Source organism: Oncorhynchus tshawytscha, unplaced genomic scaffold, assembly GCF_018296145.1.
Source record: "Oncorhynchus tshawytscha isolate Ot180627B unplaced genomic scaffold, Otsh_v2.0 Un_scaffold_13173_pilon_pilon, whole genome shotgun sequence".
NCBI lineage: Eukaryota > Metazoa > Chordata > Actinopteri > Salmoniformes > Salmonidae > Oncorhynchus > Oncorhynchus tshawytscha.
Genome location: NW_024609816.1, coordinates 253,049 through 278,103, shown reverse-complemented (window position 1 = coordinate 278,103; position 25,055 = coordinate 253,049). Strand labels below are relative to the sequence as shown.

Below are 25,055 nucleotides of genomic sequence, written 5' to 3'. Positions count from 1 at the left end.
TTTCATACCGCCATGCTCTTCTCTCTTCCAACTACACTACACACACTGCAGTCCTTCTTCTGTGTTATAACAAACAGCTTTCATACCGCCATGCTCTTCTCTCTTCCAACTACAGTTCAACTCTTGTCCTTGATTATAGTGCTGAGAATTGTTTTGTTTTTTAAGTCGGTTCGGTTTCGGTTCGATTATTAAAAAATAATCTCCGTTTTTGATTTCGGTTTCTATAAAACATTTTTTTACAATAAATGCAGCATGCATTATGTGGGTTAAAGGTTGTAACAACACAGAATCAAACCATTAATAAAAGTCCCATGATGGTAATGACTGACCTTTGCTTATCACTTATTAACCATTTCTTCACAGTAATTTACTTTAATAAAATATTTGTTTTATTTGATGACTTTATTATTTCATTCCAAGTCATCATCTCATCTGTACAGAGCTGCTGCCTATGCTGTCTGACAAAATCACTATTTTAGTAGTTCTTCAAAGTAAATAAGGCATACTTTTATGCTTAATACCAACTATCAATCACTTAGATTATGTATTTTCAGGTAGAGATACCTCACAAAGCAACGGCTCTCTATCCCTCTCTCTTGTTCTCTCATCTCTGCTCCACACAGACCGAGACCAGACAAGCAATGGATTATGTTCATTGTAGTTAATTACCACATTTCTGCTGTAAACTATGTTGAATTTTGGTCTGTTGGAAACTTCAACTCCCTACTACATCGTCACACAAACTGAGCATCAAGTTGGTTTTTTCGCTCAGCACTACTAGATTAGTAGTACTAGATTACTATGTAACAGCAATGTTACTTCAGTTATTAAATAATAACTTGAAGCGGTACTTTTCCTAACGCAGACTAGATCTAGGTGGCTCTAGACCTGCACAGAGCAGCCTAGTCAGTTCTACTGAGTCAGCAGCCCACCCCAGTCAAGCACCAAACTATTTGATGTTCTGTCCTGTACCTCTCTCTCCTGCTACTCTGAGTGTCTTCAGTGTAGCTATTCTCTGAATGCTATGTTGTTGATCAGACTCTGGGTAACATGTTCCTTCAGTTTCTGTGCTTGATGTTCACTTCACTTATTTTTACTCCAGTCTCTCACTTGAGACTCATTGGCCTACATCTTCTGTCTGCTGCAATGCAGCCCCTCAATGTGCAAAATAATAACAGCATTGTAAAAAAATATATTAAAAAAATGGGAAGGCAACTCATTGACACGTTTAATAATATACTGAACAAAAATATAAACGCAGCAATTTCAGTTACAGTTCATATAAGTAAAAAAGTCAATTAAAATAAAGTCAATTCTGCATGGCAACAGCACACTCCCTCAAAACGTGAGACATCTGTGGCTTTGTGGCCTTTTATTGTCCCTAGCACAAGGTGCACCTGTGTAATGATCATGCTCTTTAATCAACTTCTTGATTATACCACACCTGTCAGGTGGATTAATTATCTTGACAAAGGAGAAATGCTCACGATCAGGGATGTAAAACCAATTTGTGCATACCATTTGAGAGAAAATAAGCATTTTGTGCATATGGAACATTTCTGGGAGTTTTTATTTCAGCTCATGAAACATGGGACCAACACTTCACATGTTGCGTTTATATTTTTGTTCAGTGTAGGTATGATAATTCTGCATTTTTGTTTTTTTGCGCACTGCAAAAGCTGTCTCCCACAATCTAAATCAGAACAACAAAAAAAACAGCAGGATAGCTTTCCCCAAGGAACAGAGTTGTGCACCCATGCCCTAGGTGAGAAGTTCATTGTCTCCCTCACTCACCTGTGTCTCTGCACTGCTGATGGAGTGATGGTCCTGGGCCTCTACCGGCTCCTCCTGCCTCTCCGGTTCAGCCTCCCCCTCCGCCTCTGCTCTGAGCTCTGGCTCCGGGGCTGCGATGGGGGCTTTCACCTGCACCTCTGTTGTGGACTGCTCCCCTGCTTTGTGCTCCTCCCCTGCTTTCTTTTTGCCCTTCCGTTTTTTCTTCTTTAACTCTTTATTCTCCTCGTTCTTCTTTACCTCTTTATTCGCCTCGTTCTTCTTCCCCTTCTCCTCCTCTTTATTTTCTTTCTCTTTCTTCTTCCCCTTTTGCGTTTTTTTCGTTGTCTTTTCCTCCCCTTTCTTCTTCGCCTCTTTCTTTGCTGCCCCTTCCTCCTCTTTCTTCTTCTCCTCTTTCTTTGCTGCCCCTTCCTCCTCTTTCTTCTTCTCCTCTTTCTTTGCTGCCCCTTCCTCCTCTTTCTTCTTCTCTGCTTTCTTTGCTGACTCCTCTTCGTCTTTCCTCTTCTCTGCTTTGTTTGCTGCCTCTTCCTCCTCTTTCTTCTTCTTCTCTGCTTTCTTTGCTGCCTCTTCCTCCTCTTTCTTCTTCTTCGTCTCTTTCTTTGCTGCCTCTTCCTCCTCTTTCTTCTTCTTCTCTGCTTTCTTTGCTGCTCTTCCTCCTCTTTCTTCTCCTCTGCTTTCTTTGCTGCCTCTCCCTCCTCTTTCTTCTTCTTCTCTGCTTTCTTTGCTGCCTCTTCCTCCTCTTTCTTCTTCTTCTCTGCTTTCTTTGCTGCCTCTTCCTCTCTTTCTTCTTCTTCTCTGCTTTCTTTGCTGCCTCTTCCTCCTCTTTCTTCTTCTTCTCTGCTTTCTTTGCTGCCTCTTCCTCCTCTTTCTTCTCCTCTGCTTTCTTTGCTGCCTCTCCCTCCTTCTTCTCTGCTTTCTTTGCTGCCTCTCCCTCCTCTTTCTTCTTCTCCTCTTTCTTTGCTGCCTCTCCCTCCTTCTTCTCTGCTTTCTTTGCTGCCTCTCCCTCTTTCTTCTTCTTCTCCTCCTCTTTCTTTGCTGCCTCTTCTTCCTCTTTCTTCTTCTCCTCCTCCTTTTTCTTTGCTGCCTCTTCCTCTTGATTCTGCTGCTCTGCCTCTTTCTTCGTTACCCCTTCCTCTTCTTTTTTCTTCTTCTCTGCTTTCTTTGCTGCCTCTTCCTCCTCTTTCTTCTTCGCTTTCCTTGCTGCTTCTTCCTCCTCTTTCTTCTTCTTCTCTGCTTTCTTTGCTGCCTCTTCTTCCTCTTTCTTCTTCTTCTCTGCTTTCTTTGCTGCCTCTTTCTCTTCTTTCTTCTTCTTCACTGCCTCTTTCTTTGCTGCTTCTTCCTCTTCTTTCTTCTGCTTCTTCTCTGCTTTCTTTGCTGCTTCTTCCTCCTCTTTCTTCTTTGATTTCTTTGCTGCTTCTTCCTCCTCTTTCTTCTCCCCCCTTTCCTCTGCCTCTTTCTTCTCCTCCCCCTTGGCCTGCTCTAACTTTTCCTCCTTTGTTCCAGCCTCTGCCTTCTCTTTCCTGTCCTTCTCCGCCTTCTCGACCTCAGCCCACTCTACGTCTGAGCACTGCGAGCGCCGCTTGAGGAAGGAGGAGAAGAGGCGTGAGAGGCCCCGGCTGGCTGAGGTGCGCTGGCGGGGCTTCACTAGCTGCTCCTCCTCAGTGGTGGTGGTGAAGATGGGGGTCTCTGTGGAGCCAGGCTGTGAGGCCTGCTCCTGGGTCTTCTGGCTGGGCTTCTCCCTATCTGGCTCCGCTGCCTCTGGGCTCTGCTTGTTCTCCGGTTCTCTCTCTGTTTCTGGCTCTGGGCTCTGCTTGTTCTCCAGTTGTATCTCTGCCTCCGAGCTCTGCTTGGTCTCCGGTCTTCTCTCTGCCTCTGCTACACTGGGCTTCGGCTTGCCCTCTGTGTCCGCCTCGCCCACCGCGCTAGCCTCTGTTGTCATGGTACACACTGCAGAACATGACATGGAGGAGTCAGTTATAGGAAAGAGAAAGCTTTGTGTGTTGTCATGTTGGATGATGCACAGCAACATACACACAAGCAAGACATGATTATGGACAGTCAACAGTGATGCACTGATGGCATTCTATAGCATGAGCTACTACTACGTTTTCTCAGACTGGAGTACTCGATCAAATATGCCACAAACACTTTTTCATATGGAGTTATGAGTGTATCCCACTCCACAATGGCACCTCTTGTTGAATGAGTGTGTGTGTGTGTGTCTGGGAGGACCTCTTGAGAGACAGGCAGCTCACGACAGTTTGTGTCTACCAGAGGCTCATTAGAAACACACACAATGGAGTCTTTCTGCTCCGTAGCAGCCTAGAAGTCTATTAGTACAGCTCCAGTCAGTATCATCCTCAGCACTAACCCAACACGGCTCTTTCATCCGTCCGCTGTGGCCCCGCCGGCTTCATACGGTGGGCCAAGATGTCCCAATGTAACATTGCATGACAATGCATCACTAAATTGGTTTAGAAATTCACAGGACATGCAGAGCTTCTGAGAAGTAAATGGCCAGTTACTGTGTTCACTTCACTGTGTGAACTTGTCTTGCAGTTGTGAGGCTGTCATTGAAAGAGTTGCAGCAGCATCAACGTACTTGTGTTAGATCATAGCAGTTCATCATCATATGTCTAGTAGCCCTCCATACAGTGTTAACAGAGATTGCATCTACTTAGCCCACTGTTAGCATCTAGGCTAGTCTGATGCTGCTAGTTGTTGTCATTGCTCAACATCTAGGCTAGTCTGATGCTGCTCAACATCTAGTTGATTGTCATTGCTCAACATCTAGGCTAGTAGTTCATTAAAATGTCTAGGTCTGCCATACAGTGGGGGGCAGGGAGACACTTCGCTAGACAGGATGGCAGATCTTCCAGCTGCACACACACACGGCTGTCCTTACCCCAGAGGGTGCCTGACACACACACAGTGAACCATCGCTATAGGGACAGCAGGGGTATGGGGAGGAGAGGAGGGGAGGGGGGACCACAGAGACCAAATCCTCTTTAGTCCTCCCATTGTTTGTGTCTAGTGACCAATAACTGTGGTGCACTCTAACTAATCCAGCCCTTCCCTTCCCCCACCGCAACAACCCCCCATAGGGGCCTGTTCCCTAGGTCAACCTAAACACACACACACACACACACACACACACACACACACCAAGCAGCGTGGTGTACGCCTCAGTGCTCAGGATCTCCTCTGGGTCTTTTAATGTAGCGTAATCTCAATGGTAATAGTCAGGAAACAGACATGGTGTTAATGGACCAGATGAGACGTCTTGTGTCTGCTGCTGCCTCCTGCATGACTGCCTCCTCCATTGTCTTCACTAGGTAACATCTAGATTCTCTGCTAAAGGCCAGGTGAGCAGCTCTGGTCTGGCTTCTAACCTGGGGAAGTAACAGGGACTCTCACAACCACACTGTGTCCCAAATTGTACCCTATCCACTATGTAGTGCACTACTTTTGACCAGGGCCCAACTACCTTTGACCAGTCAAAAATAGAGCAATATACAGGAAATAACGGTAGTTCTGCCAATCTTGATCAAACTGGTGCCCTTTTGAAAACACTTTTCCATAGTGCAGAGGCCCTATCATTTCTCACATCTATAATGTTCTACCTCCAGTAGGCCAGCTGACATCCCGATCATCATTACTACTGTATACATCAACCATCATTACTACTGTATACATCAACCATCATTAGACTAACTAGCTGCCAGAGATAAAGATTGCCCTGCAGAAATGGGTGAACAGCGTGTTCAGCTGTTGGGTCAGGTGCACGTCAGATGCTCCGACCATCTGTGTGTCTCCCAAATGGCGCCCTATTCCCTCCATAGTCCACTATGGCCCTGGTCAAAAGTAGTGCACCATGTAGGGAATAGGGTGCCATTTGGGGTGCACCTATGACTAAAGAAAGGGAAGGGGGGTTTGAATAAGATGCTATAGGAAAGGAGTTAAGGTTACGCCGGAGAAGAAGGCTGACATTTTACGTGTTTCTATCCAATTGTGTTTTTGTTTGTTTCTTTGCGTTGTTTGTAACTTATTTTTTTACTTATTTTGTACATAATGTTGCTACTACCATCTCTTATGACCGAAAATAACTTCTGGACATCAGAACTGCGATTACTCACCACGAACCGGCAGACAGATTTTTTTCTTTAACGAGTCCGACGTGAATGACATACTGCTTTCCCGGGAACAGGCCCAGATCCCTGTCATTTGCGTGAAGAGAAGGCTGAGAAAAAGGGGCCGGAGGGTGGGCTGCCTTCTGAGAATTAGTAGGCGATCGAATAAACCCCCACTGCCTTCCATTCTGCTAGCAAACGTGCAATCTTTGGAAAATAAAATAGATCACCTATGCGGAAGATTAAACTACCAACGGGACATTCAGAACTGTAATAGCTTTGCTTCATGGAGTCGTGGCTGAGCGAACACATTATCAACATACAGCTCGCTGGATATACGCTGTATCGGCAGGATAGAACAGCCGCGTCTGGTAAGACAAGGGGCGGCGGACTATGTATTTTTGTAAATAACAGCTGGTTCACGATATCTAAGGAAGTCTCAAGGTTTTGCTCGCCTGAGGTAAAGTATCTCATGATCAGCTGTAGACCACACCATCTACCTAGAGAGTTTTCATCTGTATTTTTCGTAGCTCTCTACATAACACCACAGACTGATGCTGGCACTAAGACCGCAATAAATTAGCTGTATTCGCCATAAGCAAACAAGAAAACGCTCACCCAGAGGCGTCGCTCCTAGTGGCCGGGGACTTTAATGCGGGGAAACTTAAATCTGTCTTTTTTTATCAGCATGTTTCTATCAGCATGTTAAATGTGCAACCAGAGTGGGAAAAATTTTGGACCACCTTTACTCCACACACAGAGATGCATACAAAGCTCGCCCTCCATTTGGCAAATCTGACCATAATTCTATCCTCCTGATTCCTGCTTACAAGCAGATGCTAAGCTACATGAGTGTTCTGCTAGCACAGACTGGAATATGTTCCAGGATTCCTCCGATGGCATTGAGGTGTACACCACATCAGCCATTGGTTTCATCAATAAGTGCATCGATGATGTCGCCCCCACAGTGACCGTATGTACATACCCCAACCAGAAGCCATGGATTACAGGCAACATCCACACTGAGCTAAAGGAACGGGACTGTATAACCCGGAAGCTTATAAGAAATCCCGCTATGCCCTCCGACGAACCATCAAGCAGGCAAAGCGTCAATACAGGACTAAGATCGGATCATACTACACCGGCTCTGACGCTCATCAAAGGGAAGCACAGCTGGGGGCTACCCAGTGACACGAGCCTACCAGATGAGCTAAACTACTTATATGCCCACTTCGAGGAAAATAACCCTGAAACATGCATGAGAGCACCAGCTGTTCCGGAAGACTGTGTGATCACGCTCATGATGTGAGAAAAGACATTAAAACAGGTCAACATACACAAGGCCGCAGGGCCAGATGGATTACCAGGACATGTACTGTGTGCATGCGCTGACCAACTAGCAAATGTCTTCACTGACATTTTCAACCTCTCCCTGTCCGAGTCTGTAATACCAACATGTTTTCAGCAGAAAACCATAGTGCCTGTGCCCGAGAACACTAAGGTAACCTGCCTAAATGACTACCGACCCGTAGCACTCAAGTCTGTAGCCATGAAGTGCTTTGAAAGGCTGGTCATGCCTCACATCAACACCATTATCCCAGAAACCCTAGACCCACTCCAATTTGCATACCGCCCCAACAGATCCACAGAGGATGCAATCTCTTTTGCACTCCACACTGCACTTTCCCACCTGGACAAAAGGAACACCTATGTGAGAATGCTATTCATTGACTACAGTTCAGCGTTCAACACCATAGTGCCCTCAAAGCTCATCACTAAGCTAAGGGCCCTGGGACTAAACACCTCCCTCTGCAACTGGATCCTGGACGTCCTGACGGGCCACCCCCAGGTGGTAAGGGTAGGTAACAACACATCCGCCATGCTGATTCTCAACACAGGGGCCCCTCAGGGGTGCGTGCTCAGTCCCCTCCTGTACTCCCTGTTCACTCATGACTGCATGGCCAGGCACGACTCCAACACCATCATTAAATTTGCCGATGACAACAGTGGTAGGCCTGATCACTGACAACAACGAGACAGCCTATAGGGAGGAGGTCAGAGACATGGCCGTGTGGTACCAGGACAACAACCTCTCTCTCCCTCAACGTGATCAAGACAAAGGAGATGATTGTGGACTACAGGAAAAAGAGAGGACCGAGCACGCCCCCATTCTCATCGGCGGGGCTGTAGCGGAGCAGGTTGAGAGCTTCAAGTTCCTTGGTGTCCACATCAACAACAAACTAACATGGTCCAAGTATACCAAGACAGTCATGAAGAGGGCATGACAAAGCCTATTCCCGCTCAGGAGACTGAAAAGTTTTGGCATGGGTCCTCAGATCTTCAAAAAGGTTCTACAGCTGCACAATCGAGAGCATCCTGACTTGTTGCATCACTGCCTGGTATGGCAACTGCTCGGCCTCCGACCGCAAGGCACTACAGAGGGTAGTGTGTACAGCCCAGTACATCACTGGGCCAAGCTTCCTGCCATCCAGGACCTATATGCCAGGTGTCAGAGGAAGGCCCTAAAAATTGTCAAAGACTCCAGTCACCCATGGTCATAGACTGTTCTCCCTGCTACCACACGGCAAGCGGTACCGGAGTGCCAAGTCTAGGTCCAATAGGCTTCTAAACAGCTTCTACCCCCAAGCCATAAGACTCCTGAACATCTCATCAAATGGCTACCTAGACTATTTTCATTCCCCCCCCCCCTTTTACACCGCTGCTACTCTCTGTTGTTGTCATTTATGCAGAGTCACTTTAATAACTCTACCTACATGTACATATTACCTCAATTACCTCGACTAACCGGTGCCCCCGCACATTGACTCTATATACAGGGGGGGTACTGGTACAGTCTCGCTATTGCTATTTTACTGCTGCTCTTTAATTTCTTGTTACTTTTTAAAATTTTTAACTGCATTGTTGGGTAGGGACTAGTATATAAGCATTTCACTGTAAGGTCTATATACCTGTTGTATTCGGGGCATTTGACTAATAAAACTTGATTTGAATGAGAAGGGGGGTTTGAATAAGACGCTATAGGAAAGGAAAGGGAAGGGGGGATTGGATAAGATGCTGTAGAACAGGAAAGGGAAGGGGGTTGGATAAGATGCTGTAGAACAGGAAAGGGAAGGGGGTTGGATAAGATGCTATATGACAGGAAAGGGAAGAGGGGTTGGATAAGATGCTGTAGGACAGGAAAGGGGAACAGGGGGGTTGGATAAGATGCTGTAGGACAGGAAAGGGAAGAGGGGTTGGATAAGATGCTGTAGGACAGGAAAGGGAAGAGGGGTTGGATAAGATGCTATAGGACAGGAAAGGGAAGAGGGGTTGGATAAGATGCTGTAGGACAGGAAAGGGAGGGGGTTGGATAAGATGCTGTAGGACAGGAAAGGGAAGGGGGATTGGATAAGATGCTGTAGAACAGGAAAGGGAACAGGAAGGGGGATTGGATGCTGTAGAACAGGAAAGAGGGGGTTGGATAAGATGCTGTAGAACAGGAAAGGGAAGGGGGTTGGATAAGATGCTATATGACAGGAAAGGGAAGAGGGGTTGAATAAGATGCTATAGGACAGGAAAGGGAAGAGGGGTTGGATAAGATGCTGTAGGACAGGAAAGGGAGGGGGTTGGATAAGATGCTGTAGGACAGGAAAGGGAAGGGGGTTGGATAAGATGCTGTAGGACAGGAAAGGGAAGAGGGGTTGAATAAGATGCTATAGGACAGGAAAGGGAAGAGGGGTTGGATAAGATGCTGTAGGACAGGAAAGGGGAGGGGGTTGGATAAGATGCTGTAGGACAGGAAAGGGAAGAGGGGTTGGATAAGATGCTGTAGGACAGGAAAGGGAAGAGGGGTTGGATAAGATGCTATAGGACAGGAAAGGGAAGAGGGGTTGGATAAGATTCTGTAGGACAGGAAAGGGGAGGGGGTTGGATAAGATGCTGTATGACAGGAAAGGGAAGGGGTTTTGGATAAGATGCTATAGGACAGGAAAGGGAAGAGGGGTTGGATAAGATGCTGTAGGACATGAAAGGGGAGGGGGGTTGGATAAGATGCTGTATGACAGGAAAGTGGGGATGGATAAGATACTGTAGGACAGGAAAGGGAAGAGGGGTTGGATAAGATGCTGTAGGACAGGAAAGGGGGAGGGGGATGGATAAGATACTGTAGAACAGGGAAGGGAAGGGGGGGGATTGGATAAGATGCTGTATGACAGGAAAGGGGAGGGGGATGGATAAGATACTGTAGAACAGGGAAGGGAAGGGGGATTGGATAAGATGCTGTATGACAGGAAAGGGGGATGGATAAGATACTGTAGGACAGGAAAGGGAAGAGGGGTTGGATAAGATACTGTAGGACAGGGAAAGGAGGTTGGATAAGATGCTGTAGGACAGGAAAGGGGGTTGGATAAGATACTGTAGGACAGGAAAGGGAAGAGGGGTTGGATAAGATGCTGTAGGACAGGAAAGGGGAGGGGGATGGATAAGATACTGTAGAACAGGGAAGGGAAGGGGGATTGGATAAGATGCTGTATGACAGGAAAGGGGGATGGATAAGATACTGTAGGACAGGAAAGGGAAGAGGGGTTGGATAAGATACTGTAGGACAGGAAAGGGGAGGGGGATGGATAAGATACTGTAGGACAGGGGAGGGAGGTTGGATAAGATACTGTAGGACAGGGAAAGGAGGTTGGATAAGATACTGTAGGACAGGGAAAGGAGGTTGGATAAGATGCTGTAGGACAGGAAAGGGGGTTGGATAAGATACTGTAGGACAGGAAAGGGAAGAGGGGTTGGATAAGATGATGTAGGACAGGAAAGGGGAGGGGGATGGATAAGATACTGGAGGACAGGGGAAGGAGGTTGGATAAGATGCTGTAGGACAGGAAAGGGGGTTGGATAAGATAGTGTAGAACAGGGAAGGGGAGAGGGGTTGGATAAGATACTGTTGGCCAGGGAAGGGAAGAGGGGTTGGATAAGATACTGTTGGACAGGGAAGGGAAGAGGGGTTGGATAAGATACTGTTGGACAGGGAAGGGAAGAGGGGTTGGATAAGATACTGGGACAGGGAAGGGAAGAGGGGTTGGATAAGATACTGTAGGACAGGAAAGGGAAGAGGGGTTGGATAAGATACTGTTGGACAGGGAAGGGAAGAGGGGTTGGATAAGATACTGTTGGACAGGGAAGGGAAGAGGGGTTGGATAAGATACTGTAGGACAGGAAAGGGAAGAGGGGTTGGATAAGATACTGTAGGACAGGAAAGGGAAGAGGGGTTGGATAAGATACTGTTGGACAGGGAAGGGAAGAGGGGTTGGATAAGATACTGTAGGACAGGAAAGGGAAGAGGGGTTGGATAAGATACTGTAGGACAGGAAAGGGAAGTGGGGTTGGATAAGATACTGTAGGACAGGATCCCTTATTGATGTCACTTGTTAAATCCACTTCAAAATCAGTGAGACTTGTGTATGTGCTATGCAGAGGATGAAATCGCAAGACAAAAAATGTAAGTGCCTTTGAACGGGGTATGGCAGTAGGTGACAGGCACTCCAGTTTGAGTCAAGAACTGCAACACTGCTGTTTTTTTTATTTTACACTCAACAGTTTCCCGTGTGTATCAAGAATAGTCCACCACCCAAAGGACATCCAGCCAACTTGACAACTGTGGGAAGCATTGGAGTCAACATGGGCCAGCATCCCTGTGGAACTCTTTTAACACCTTGTAGAGTCCATGACCCGATGAACTGAGGCTGTTGAGGTGTTCCTAATGTTTGTTGTTCTCAGTGTATGGTCTCATTTAACCCCACAAGACATGTGGGCATGTAGTTCTATGTTACCGTGGAAAAGGATGTTAAATCATGTGAGACCGAAATCACATTGGACAGAAATTAGGGTATAGTCCACCACCCAAAGGACATCCAGCCTACTTGACAACTATGGGAATCATTGGAGTCAACATGGGTGTGTGCAACTGTGTGTTGAGCAGAGCTTGTGGAGAACGGGTATAAGAGCTGCAGGTTCTCAGGATGTTGTCGACTCATTAGGATATCTCATGTCACTGACTGCAGTGCACACACACGCATTCCCTGACAATTTCGCTCTCACTCAGACGTAGACACACACACAACACTAAGCAGTGTAATCTAAATCGGTGGTATCAGGCCGAGGACATTTCTTCATTCATTCATTCATAGTTGGTGTGAATCTGAGTAGCAGCCATCCCAATCTCAACGACATCCCCCAGCACCAACACTAATACCGCCGGCCCTTAAGCACGTTGGATCATATTTGCCCTACAGGGGAACTGAGAAACAGAAACATGCGTGGTAGGTGCTGAGAGTGAATTTAGTGAGTGGGATTTAGCCTGGAGTTTAGTGTTAATCAGGCTCCAAGTGAGATTATCTCTCTTCCTCCCCTCCCTCCCTCTCCTCTTTCTATTCACTCTCCCCCATCTCCTCTTTCCCCCCCTCTTCGCTCTCTCCCTTCTCTCCTTCTGTTCTCGCTTTCTCTCTTTAACTCGCTCCCCTCTCTCTCTCTCTCAGAGAAAATGGCAGGTTGTGATCAGCTGTGCTGATTCATGGCTTATGCTAAGTCCCGCCCACCTATTAGCCCCTCCCACCTGGCCAAAAGTCTAAATTAAAGGAAATAAATGCCAAAGATATCAGTAAACACATGCGCTTGCACAGCGGTATACAGGCAGGCTCTCACATGCCCACGCACAAACACATTTACAAACATACATCCTATCACATGCCCACACAGATACTCACCGATTCACGGCTGCAGTCATTCACATAGACATACACAAACATGGAATATGGAAATGGTTTCAAAAGAACATTCCCAATGCTCTCAGCAACGTTGATATAGAAACCTCTAACACTAAACCCATTGATTTAAAACAGAAAAGCAGTGCAAAGGGCTTTACACTGGTTAGTTCTTCAACGCTCAGCTATAATGGGTACGGTCCCATGTAGGTCTGTTGGTCTTCTAGTCTGTAACTTTATCACCAGCTCTCTGTTTCAACCTAATCAATACCGCCACAGATGGTTCTGATGTTGTAACGTGAACCGCTTGGGGACCAGGCTGAATGGAGTCATCCCATTGATCGACTGTGGTTGGGCAGAAGGAGCAGACCAAGCCTACACTTAAATTCAATCCAGTTTAAACCGAACTTCAGCCAAAGCCAATTGATTGAAGGTGAAATCTGTATATTAGTGGAATATTATTTCAGAAGTGTTCATGTCTGTGTGTCTTATGGTACCAGAGAGAATTCATATTTGTAAATGAATAGTTTCCATGACGTGTCTGTCAATAGGGCGACAGGTAGCAGGCGGTTAAAGTGTTGGGTAGTAAGCAAAAGGTTGCTGGTTTGAATACCCGAGCGGACAAGGTGAAAAATCTGTCGATGTGCCCTTGAGCAAGGCACTTAACCCTAATTAGCTCCAGGGGTTAGACCCTGTAAAACAACACATTTCACTGCACCTTTCCAGATTTATGTGACAATACAACATTTTATTTTTGATATGCTGTAATTGTCAATGGATAATATCCATGTGTTTGTCAATAATACATCATTGTAAATGTAAAGTATCGATGACATGTCTGTCAATGATCGTGCCTATAACAGTATCTAGACATACTGTGGATATACAACAAGTTCACAGTCCACTCCAGTCACATGTGGAATAAAGACATAGTGGCAAGAAAAAGTATGTGAACCCTTTGGAAATACCCGGATTTCTGCATACATTGGTTATAAAATGTGATCTGATCATCTACGTCACAACAATAGACAAACACAGTCTGCTTAAACTAATAAAACACAACGAATTACACGTTGTCATGTCTTTATTGAACACACATTCACAGTGCAGGGTGGGAAAAGTATGTGAACCCTCAACCAAACCTTTTCTGTAGTTGCGGATCAGAACTGCACAACGTTGAGGAGGAATTTTGGACCATTCGTCTTTATAAAACGGTTTCAGTTCAGCAATATTCTTGGGATGTCTGGTGTGAACTGCTCCCAAAGTCATGCCACAGCATCTCAAAATCGGGTTGAGGTCAGGACTCTGACTGGGCCACTCCAAAAGGCGTATTTTCTTCTGTTGAAGCCATTCTGTTGTTGATTTACTTCTGTGTTTTGGGTCACTGTCCTGTTGCATCAGCCAACTTCTGATTCAATTGGCCGACAGATAGCCTAACATTCTCCTGCAAAGTGTCTTGATAAACTTGGGAATTCATTTTTCTGTCGGTGGTAGCAAGCTGTCCAGGCCCTGAGGCAGCAAAGCAGCCCCAGGAAAGCAGCCCCAAACCTGTTTTTTTGGACAGCAGTGGCTTCTTCTGTGGGATCCTCCCATGAACACCATTCTTGTTCAGTGTCCTACATATCGTAGACTCGTCAACAGAGATGTTAGCATGTTCCAGAGATTTCTCTAAGTCTTTAGCTAACACTAGGATTCTTCTTAACATCATTGATCATTCTGCACTGTGCTCTTGTAGTCATCTTTGCAGGACGGCTACTCCTAGGGAGTAGCAACAGTGCTGAACTTTCTCCATTTATAGACCATTTTTCTTACCGTGGACTCATGAACAGCAAGGCTTTTAGAGATATTTTTGTAACCCATTCCAGCTTTATGCAAGTCAACAATTCTTAATCTTAGGTCTTCTGAGATCTCTTTTGTTCGAGGCTTGGTTCACATCAGGCAATGATTCTTATGAATAGCAAACTCACATTTTGTAAGTGTTTTTATAGAAGGCAGCTCTAACCAACATCTCCAATCTTGTCTCATTGATCAGACTCCAGGTTAGCGGACTCCTGACTCCAATGATCTTTTGGAGAAGTCATTAGCCTTGGAGTTCACATACTTTTCCCAACCTATACTGTGAATGTTTAAATTATATATTCAATATAGACAAGAAATATACAATAATTTGTGTGTTATTAATTTAAGCACACTATGTTTGTCTATTGTTGTGACTTCGATGAAGATCAGATCAAATTTAATGACCAATTTACACAGAAATCCAGGTCATTCCAAAGGAATTCACATACTTTTTTCTTAACACTGTACAATTGGAAACTCTAGATCTTATCAGAGAAAAAAACACATCACTCTTAAAAAACAGAGCAAGTGACTTCGTATCTTGTACTGTGTGCAGAGTATTGGCCCTTGGCACTAGGCTTGGGCGTTAGACTGTATACACCATATACCAGGGTATTTGGAAATAGCCATAGGATGGTTTTTCAATACCTCTTTGAAGTTTTAATATTGGTGGCTACTTTAAGTAGATACCTGCAGTCAACTTGTGCAATGTGTTAGGAGATAAAGCAGCTTGCTTTCTTCATTTCACCTTTCACATTATGAAGCTCACCGTAGTTCCCCAGAACAGTTGAGACAGTCACATTATGAAGCTCACCGTAGTTCCCCAGAACAGTTGAGACAGTCACATTATGAAGCTCACCGTAGTTCCCCAGTTGAACAGTCACATTATACCGTAGTTCCCCAGAACAGTTGAGACAGTCACATTATGAAGCTCACCGTAGTTCCCCAGAACAGTTGAGACAGTCACATTATGAAGCTCACCGTAGTTCCCCAGAACAGTTGAGACAGTCACATTATGAAGCTCACCGTAGTTCCCCAGAACAGTTGAGACAGTCACATTATGAAGCTCACCGTAGTTCCCCAGAACAGTTGAGACAGTCACATTATGAAGCTCACCGTAGTTCCCCAGAACAGTTGAGACAGTCACATTATGAAGCTCACCGTAGTTCCCCAGAACAGTTGAGACAGTTTATGAAGCCACCGTAGTTCCCCAGAACAGTTGAGACAGTCACATTATGAAGCTCACCGTAGTTCCCCAGAACAGTTGAGACAGTCAGTCACATTCCCCAGAACAGTTGAGACAGTCACATTATGAAGCTCACCGTAGTTCCCCAGAACAGTTGAGACAGTCACATTCCCCAGAACAGTTGAGACAGTCACATATGAAGCTCACCGTAGTTCCCCAGAACAGTTGAGACAGTCACATTATGAAGCTCACCGTAGTTCCCCAGAACAGTTGAGACCAGTCACATTATGAAGCTCACCGTAGTTCCCCAGAACAGTTGAGACAGTTTATGAAGCTCACCGTAGTTCCCCAGAACAGTTGAACCAGTCACATTATTGTACATTATGAAGCTCACCGTAGTTCCCCAGAGAACAGTTGAGCCAGTCACATTATCACATGTACATTATGAAGCTCACCGTAGTTCCCCAGAACAGTTGAGCCAGTCACATTATTGTACATTATGAAGCTCACCGTAGTTCCCCAGAACAGTTGAACCAGTCACATTATTGTACATTATGAAGCTCACCGTAGTTCCCCAGAACAGTTGAACCAGTCACATTATTGTACATTATGAAGCTCACCGTAGTTCCCCAGAACAGTTGAGCCAGTCACATTATTGTACATTATGAAGCTCACCGTAGTTCCCCAGAACAGTTGAACCAGTCACATTATTGTACATTATGAAGCTCACCGTAGTTCCCCCCCAGAACAGTTGAACCAGTCACATTATTGTACATTATGAAGCTCACCGTAGTTCCCCAGAACAGTTGAACCAGTCACATTATTGTACATTATGAAGCTCACCACATAGTTCCCCAGAACAGTTGAACCAGTCACATTATTGTACATTATGAAGCTCACCGTAGTTCCCCAGAACAGTTGAGCCAGTCACATTATTGTACATTATGAAGCTCACCGTAGTTCCCCAGAACAGTTGAACCAGTCACATTATTGTACATTATGAAGCTCACCGTAGTTCCCCAGAACAGTTGAACCAGTCACATTATTGTACATTATGAAGCTCACCGTAGTTCCCCAGAACAGTTGAACAGTCACATTATTGTACATTATGAAGCTCAGTTCCCCAGAACAGTCAGTCACATTATTGTACATTATTGTACATTATGAAGCTCACCGTAGTTCCCCAGAACAGTTGAACCAGTCACATTATTGTACATTATGAAGCTCACCGTAGTTCCCCAGAACAGTTGAACCAGTCACATTATTGTACATTATGAAGCTCACCGTAGTTCCCCAGAACAGTTGAACCAGTCACATTATTGTAGAACAGTTGAGCCAGTCACATTATTGTACATTATGAAGCTCACCGTAGTTCCCCAGAACAGTTGAGCCAGTCACATTATTGTACATTATGAAGCTCACCGTAGTTCCCCAGAACAGTTGAACCAGTCACATTATTGTACATTATGAAGCTCACCGTAGTTCCCCAGAACAGTTGAGCCTGTCACATTATTGTACATTATGAAGCTCACCGTAGTTCCCCAGAACAGTTGAGCCTGTCACATTATTGTACATTATGAAGCTCACCGTAGTTCCCCAGAACAGTTGAACCAGTCACATTATTGTACATTATGAAGCTCACCGTAGTTCCCCAGAACAGTTGAGCCAGTCACATTATTGTACATTATGAAGCTCACCGTAGTTCCCCAGAACAGTTGAGCCAGTCACATTATTGTACATTATGAAGCTCACCGTAGTTCCCCAGAACAGTTGAGCCAGTCACATTATTGTACATTATGAAGCTCACCGTAGTTCCCCAGAACAGTTGAGCCAGTCACATTATTGTACATTATGAAGCTCACATTATGAAGCTCCCCCCCAGAACAGTTGAACCAGTCACATTATTGTACATTATGAAGCTCACCGTAGTTCCCCAGAACAGTTGAACCAGTCACATTATTGTACATTATGAAGCTCACCGTAGTTCCCCAGAACAGTTGAACCAGTCACATTATTGTACATTATGAAGCTCACCGTAGTTCCCCAGAACAGTTGAACCAGTCACCTGTTTGTTCGTATAACAACAGGAGAAAACGGGAGCAGGTGAGTCCAGCTGTGTGTTGACAGGGGTTGTGTTTTATATTGAAAGTCAAGTCTTTTTTTGCTTCAATAGAGTGATCAGGGACGTGCAACTATAGTTTTCCTTCACAGAAAATACATTGGTGCAACACATTCAGCAGAAAATAGCTTCATTTTCCTCAGATGACAACAGAAGTGCAACGCTATCTGGCTGGCAGCCACACAAGTAAATGAGCTTACAATGAAAAAGTCAAATCCCTTTGAATGAGTTATTTACTAGCGTTTTTTCCTCCTCTCTGTTCTCAGCCCGTCTCCTCCTACCCCCTATTCTCTGAGCAGGCAGGTCCGTTGCCCTAGCGACTCCAGACTCCACACAGACACAGCATGTAGCTTACACATGCTGCTCCAGAGCCTGTACTGTTCTTCCTTCAGACAAGCATGTGTCAAAACGTTGTTCATTTGCACAATGTCTCTCGTTCACAATCACTTGGAAATGTACAAACTCACCAAAAATGCCATTCGCTAGTTCCTACCTATATATGTATAACTTTATGAGCTGGATTGCCTGTCTTTGCAATTTGTTTATTTTCATTTCTGCATTTTAGCATATTTTGCTAGCAGCCTCCATAGAAATTAGCTTTTACTAGTGCTAATTTTGTTAGCATTCTGGTAATAGACGCCCAATAGGTTTGTTTTGGCATCCCCTTGTGTACGAAACCAGTAATAACATAAATCCCAGGACGACAGAAGGAAGGTATGACGACATGAAAATCTAGATAGTGCCCAACCCTACTTGGCACAAACAAACCACACAGTAGTAATTTACTAAACAAATGCAACGTCACTCTTTCTCCTTCCTAACTCTTCTTCACCAGTCCACTCTCACTAATACACTAAAACTTTCTCTCTCTCACTAATACACTAAAACTTTTTCTCTCTCACACACACACACACACACACACACACTTGCTCTCTCTCAGATCTCCCTCTCGTTCAGGTGTCTCTCAGTGTTCTCTTGCCCCTCCCACATCATGTTTTCATCCCTTCATAACAGATTATCTTGCTATATATATATATATATATATATATATATATATATATATCCCAGCAGTATCAATGGAGGATGGGCTTACTGGATGAGTTCCCCTTCAGTGTGTTACAGGCAGCAGCAGATACACATTACTGTACTCAGGATAGCCTCCTGGCTACTGCAGAGTTGGATTTATACTTCACACGCCAAAGAATGAATCATGTCAATCACATTTAAACCAAAAGCGGCTCAAATAACTGACAGCATGAACGATAACAGAGCAGAGGTCTTCTCAGACATAGTTGTGTTCTGAAAGACGATTGCAGGCAGAGCACACAGAGAACAACATGGTGAATGGTGGTGTATTGGCTACGGTGTTAAAACAAAAGACACTAAGGTTGTGGGACACTTTCCTAGACACAGAATAAACCAATTAGTCTGTTCTTGTCATTTTAGCAACAAGGCCAGGCTCAATACTTTACAACCACAGGGAAAATGGAGTAAAGTTTCAAAGTCTTTAGTCTGATTTTTCCCCCCACAAAGTTATGCCAAGTGCAATGGTAAGGTGTGATGATTGTCGGCATGGCCCGGACTGCTTCTGAGCTCTACATAGGACCTTTTCCTGCCCATGTTTTTGTGTTGAAAATCTGCACACACAAAAGCCATTTAACTTCTCATCAAGAGATTGATAGTAGGCTAGTGATGGCCAATGGGATGAATGACTATTGAGCACAGTTAACATACAGTAGTAGATCACTCCATCTTGCTAAAGAAAAGTCAAAAGAAGAAAAGGAACCAGAAGTGTTTGTAACATTGTAATATTTGAATAAATGCATGTCCTCATTTGAATCCAAAAACACTGCACTACAAATAGCCATCTAAAAATGTTTGGGAATTGTATTCAATTATTGTAAGAAAAATGTTGAATTAGGTCGAGTTATTTATTTCACATTCATTGGGCCACAAACAAATGCCACACGATATGGATAAAAGACCCTGGAGCAGTGAGCGGCCAGGCAAATGAAATACCCTGGCGTGCCCATTCTAATCATCATGACCATTCATTCACTTGTTTTTAACTGAAGATATTGGAATTTGGAGGTAGTCCAAACGAAGATTTCTTTCAACTTTTACAAAACATTGATTTATTTAAAGGTGTGATTTTTTTATTTTTTTTTTACACTATCTCCCGTGTGCGCGTCAGCTACACTGCGATGCCTATAGCGCAGGCATTTAAATCATCTTAGTATGAAAATGGCGCCGAATGTAGAAAACAAATAAACACCAACACTAAATCCTATCAGCCGCCAGAAATACATTCAAAAGTGCGCTTACCTAAAATAGAAATACCATCAATGAAGAACTATAATTAGTTAAATCCAACGCAACCGAATATTCCGTTCCTCCAGTGAAGTTACAATAATGAAGTTACAACGTTGCAGAAACCGGACGCATGCTTTGTTGTGTTGAAGATGCTTATCCGCGCTAGTAAAGGGGAGGAGTCACCATACTGAAGTATCGGACTTTGTTAACCGTATGCACCAATTGAACACAGCTAAATTCTAGATTAACCTATGAGAAGTGGAGGAGATGTTGAATCATATGGTCCATTTCGATAACGATGTTTGAATTGAGTGCTTCATAATTAATCACCAAATTCTCAGAAAAGATCCTGAGAGTTTGGTCCAACACCTATGACAGGAAGAAGCGCCGAAACAATAACCTATTCTATTTCTCGGGTTTTTCTTATCTATATTATTTTATTACTGCATTGTTGGGAAAGAGCTCGTAAATAAGCGTTTACTGTTTTACACCTGCTGTATCCTGTGCACGTGACAAATAAACTTTGAAACGTGAAACTACAGACGATTGAAATAGACTTAGAGCCTAAGCATAAAGAAATGATTTATCATGGTCCTACAAAATATATGAGTGCAAAGTTATGCTAATTCGAGAGCTAGTCTCCATCACTCACTCAATTATTTCCCATTGATGAACAACAATTCATTGTAACACCATATAATGAATAGCCTATAGTGCTCCAGAGTGGCGCAGCGGTCTGAGGCGTCACTACAGACCCTGGTTCGATCCCAGGCTGAATCACAACCGGCCGTGATCGGGAGTCCCATAGGGCGGTGCACAATTGGCCCAACGTCGTCCGGGTTAAGGGAGGGTTTGGCCGGGGGGGTAGGCCTTCATTGTAAATAAGAATTTGTTCTTAACTGACTTGCCTAGTTAAATAAATAAAAGGCCTATAGCGATAATTCATCAGCATTATCCTCCCAGCCTCTCACTTCTCAATTAATCACCTCATTTTAATATGCAGTAAATCAATTACACTACCAAATGAATCCACAGCAGCACATGTATCCACCATCCTCCCACTAGGCAGGGCTGGCCAATGAATGAGCCGTCCTAGGTTAGTGCTGTGTCATTAGGCACAGCACACAGCCCAAGAACAGGAGGGAGGCAGATAAAGAAGCATCGAGAGAACTGGTCTATACTACACAACCCTCCATCCAAGTCCTTTTCAGGCAGCGCCCCAGCACTTTTCTTTCTGCTGTAGGCTTCCATGCTGTGTGAGAGTCACCACCTAGAACTCCCTCTGCTATTGGCTACCATGCTGAGTGAGGGAGTTGCCCCCTAGAACTCCCTCTGCTGTAGGCAACCATGCTGTGTGACGGAGTCGCCCCCTAGAACTCCCACTGCTATTGGCTACCATGCTGTGTGAGGGAGTCGCCCCCTAGAACTCCCTCTGCTATTGGCTACCATGCTGTGTAAGGGAGTCACCCCCTAGAACTCCCTCTGCTATTGGCTACCATGCTGTGTGAGACAGAGACACATAGGATCTGCCTCCAACCAATCTTCAGAAGTGTCTCCCCATTTTCAAGTGTAATGGGCCAGCACTGCTCATTGTATGTAGTGCCCCCTGCTACACACACACACAGACTCTCTTTATTGGGGATGACATGGTCCCCACCCATCTGTCTGACCCCATTAGTGCCATACGGCTCATGGAGAGGCTGGGGTTGGGGAGGCAGGGGGAGTGGGTAGTCGGGTTCAATATTCTCTAAACAACCCATAGAGGGAGAGTACAGGGTATAGTTTTTTGTTTTATATATATATATATATATATATATATATATATTATTTAACCTTTATTTAACTAGGCAAGTCAGTTAAGAACAAATTATTATTTACAATGACGGCCTACCCCGACCAAACCCGGACGACGCTGTGCGCCGCCCTATGGGACTCCCAATCACGGCCGGATGTGATGCAGCCTGGATTCGAGTTAGGGTACAGGATACAGAGTACATGGTTAGGGTACAAGGTTAGGGTACAGGGTACATGGTTAGGGTACAGAGTACATGGTTAGGGTACAGGATTAGTGTACAGGGTTAGCCACTGTCACCTTTGTCTCTCCAGACCAACTTCATGTGGCATGAGATCACAGACGACTGTCAAACTGGGCCATGGCATCTGGAAATACTACAGGTCTGTTCCTGTTTTTACAGTATTGAGATTGACCAAATCTGGGGCAAATCAGTTTCTGTATCTATCATTATAACGTTGTTACTGACCTCAAGTGCAGAGCAGGAAACAAGGGGGAATGTTTACAAGTTTACAAGAATATTGTTCTTTTTTACTCTGATGTCGTACTGTAACATAATCCAAAAGAATTACTGGACATGGTCACAACATGACAAGGGCAGAAGGAATGTAGACAGACAGATAGGTGTGTTTTACTACACACACCCCTCACTACACCCTCCAGTTGCCTAGAAACCCCTCCCTTCCCCTCTCCCTAATGCAGGGAGCAGGTGCTGGGCTGGACCCCAGAGAGATGAGGAGAGGGGAGGGCACCACTCACAGATGCACCCTCACCAGAGACTCTGACAGACACAGACAGCCAAGACACAAAACCTTTCACTCTAAGAAAGTCATCACCACACACACACACCTTTAGTTGGGCACATGGAGTGTGTTTATATCTCTCATCTTCATCCCTCTCTTTGGCTCCATCACGGATTACATAACGGCCCCTATACCCCTCCCTCCCCCCTCCCGTTGCCTTCCTTCCTCTGTCCTGTTAGCTACTGCATCATGGTTAGAGACATCTAACACCTTGTTTTGCATCACACAATATATCTACAATAGTTAAAACAATATTTGCGGCTGTGAACATCTGGTATTCATAAAATAATGCCAGTCGGCACATATAGTACTGTCTGTAGCATGCTTTATGAGACTTAGTTTGTGGTTGGAGATCTAAGCTCTAGAAAGCACTAAGGGCATGGATGGATGGATGGTAGGCTAACCGCACATTAATATTCATAGTGCACCATTATGGTATGAAGTATTTATGAAGCAGGAATGTTCCATGTTTCTGCAGTATTCTCCCAGTAGATAGCATACTATAGGAGCAGTGTTGCCCCTCCCCGCCCATGCCCAGTTTGGATGCTTCAGGGAGACGTGCTAGTCTAGTTGCACAACATTAGGGTCATCATGTTCAGTAGGAACCAATGAGAGAAAAACATTTGAAGGGGGGAAAAATAAAATAAATGGTTATTGAACAAGCTCAGGTAGTATCTGCTCTGTTTCAGTAAGTTTTCTCCCGGTTCACACCCACTGAACGCACCCGAGGTTCTCTTACAGAGCTAAACATTTAATACAGACAAGTGAGATGACTGAAAATAGCCACGCCAATGAAAACGTCTGCCCTGTCTGCATCACTGAGATCAGAGGGTTTCTAAAACCTTGGTGATGATGCGCGCTCTCAGATTCAACAACAGTCAAAGACACGGGCCTGTGTCAAGGCATTGCTCCATCTATTATGAAACAGCTTAATCCACTTTATAGGCATTATGAAGCTATGTGCACCACAGCCTTTGTGTTTATATCTATTCATGTTCTTGCTGTATTCAGTGTTCATCCTCCTGTATCTGTGCCAGTAGAATCATCCCTGAGTTTGTGCTTCCACCTGGTGGCTAAAGAGACAACGACAGTTCTTGGCTCAACCAAATACAGAAAGCTTCCCCCAAGAGTATTCCTGACAGGGTTGTCTTTGAAAGTGGTGTTGGCCTTCTTCAGCAGAAATGCTCCATTGCAGGTTATGTTCTGGTCAGTTATATGTGATAGTTATTACTACTCTAGAACACACAGTTATTTAGATGAAATCCACATTAGATAAAGACCAAAATTCTGGCATGTTGTGTGCTAACAGCACAAGTTGAGAGTCATAGGGGAAACCCATAGAAGGGAACACTTTTTCCATTACGCCACGATGCCGCAATGCATGTTGGGACGGCAAGTGTTTGGGAGAGATAAAGACGCCAGAAGGTCTCAGCCAGATGTGATGCCACCACTCCCTACTTCAGCCTGGGTGAGCAGCACCAAAGCACAGGCATGCCAGAAGACATACTCACACATCAGATCAGTTGTAGCAAACTGGCTCAAATTAAGATCCTACATATGTAGCTCTATGCTTGGTGGGATTAGAGCTCAAATATTCAAACAAGGGGATATTGTATTTCTGACTCCCATAGACCAAAATACAGGCCCTTCAGTCATGTTCCTGTCTGCCTACAAGTAAAACATTTAGCACATGATGTAAAATAAACACATGAAACAGCCTACTCCAATGATTCTAAAGAGCAGCTTTTAGCAGCACTGAAAATAGAATTGGATACTCACCAAACATCAGCATGGAAACACAGGAGACATCCCAGACAGGACGAGGTACAGGGATCCAGTCCAGACGAGTGAGAGAAAGGAATAGCATCAGTAAAATAGATCAGGAAGGGTTGAAATATATATTATAGCTCCCTATTCCCTGTGCACTACCAGAGCTATGGGCCCTGGTCAAAAGTAGTAACTATATAGGTAATAAGGTGCAATTAGTGACATATTCGGCATATTCCTTCCCAATGAATTCTATTTCACAAATGTTCACAATTTTATGTATGAAATACATATAATATTACAAAACTGGCCATCTTGCATTGCATAGTTGTATTGGTCAGCTTTTTTCTCTGTGAAACGTCAGTGCGCCTTTAGAATGTATTCACACCCCTGGACTTTCACATTTTGTTGTGTTACAAAGTGGGATTCTTCTTTTTAACCTCTATTTAACTAGGCAAGTCAGTTAAGAACAAAATCTTATTTTACAATGACGACCTTAAAATGTATTTAATTGTCATTTTTTTTGTCGACGATCTAAACAAAATACTCTGTAA

At 44.5% G+C, this 25,055-nt stretch overlaps 2 protein-coding genes across 14 annotated transcripts in view; both read right to left on the bottom strand.

Moving 5' to 3' along the window:
* Positions 1 to 2,128, bottom strand: part of LOC112225339 — a 43,488-nt gene extending 41,360 nt beyond the window's left edge. For 7 of the 13 annotated variants that reach the window (XM_042318779.1, XM_042318784.1, XM_042318781.1 and 4 more), the window contains exon 1: positions 1,795 to 2,126. The gene's annotated coding sequence lies outside the window, so the exon portion shown is untranslated. Of the gene's footprint in view, positions 1 to 1,794 lie in introns of all 13 variants that reach the window. The other 6 variants (XM_042318789.1, XM_042318780.1, XM_042318783.1 and 3 more) reach the window with 3 other exon arrangements.
* LOC112225361 (vicilin-like seed storage protein At2g18540) lies at positions 1,762 to 24,541 on the bottom strand. The gene is made up of 3 exons (XM_024389274.2): positions 24,514 to 24,541; positions 2,960 to 3,738; positions 1,762 to 2,097 (listed from the first exon to the last, which is right to left on the bottom strand). The coding sequence occupies exons 1-3, from the start codon at positions 24,524 to 24,526 to the stop codon at positions 1,762 to 1,764; spliced, it is 1,128 nt and encodes a 375-aa protein (XP_024245042.2). The 5' UTR covers positions 24,527 to 24,541.
* Between the last annotated feature and the right edge of the window lie 514 nt (positions 24,542 to 25,055).

What these genes read in the sequence shown, in the direction of transcription:
- LOC112225361 (XM_024389274.2), bottom strand. An exon ending in AGAAGAAAGAGGAGGAAGAG is followed by an intron (nt 2,098 to 2,959) that starts GCAGCAAAGAAA and finishes AAAACGCAAAAG; the next exon opens with GGGAAGAAGAAAGAGAAAGA.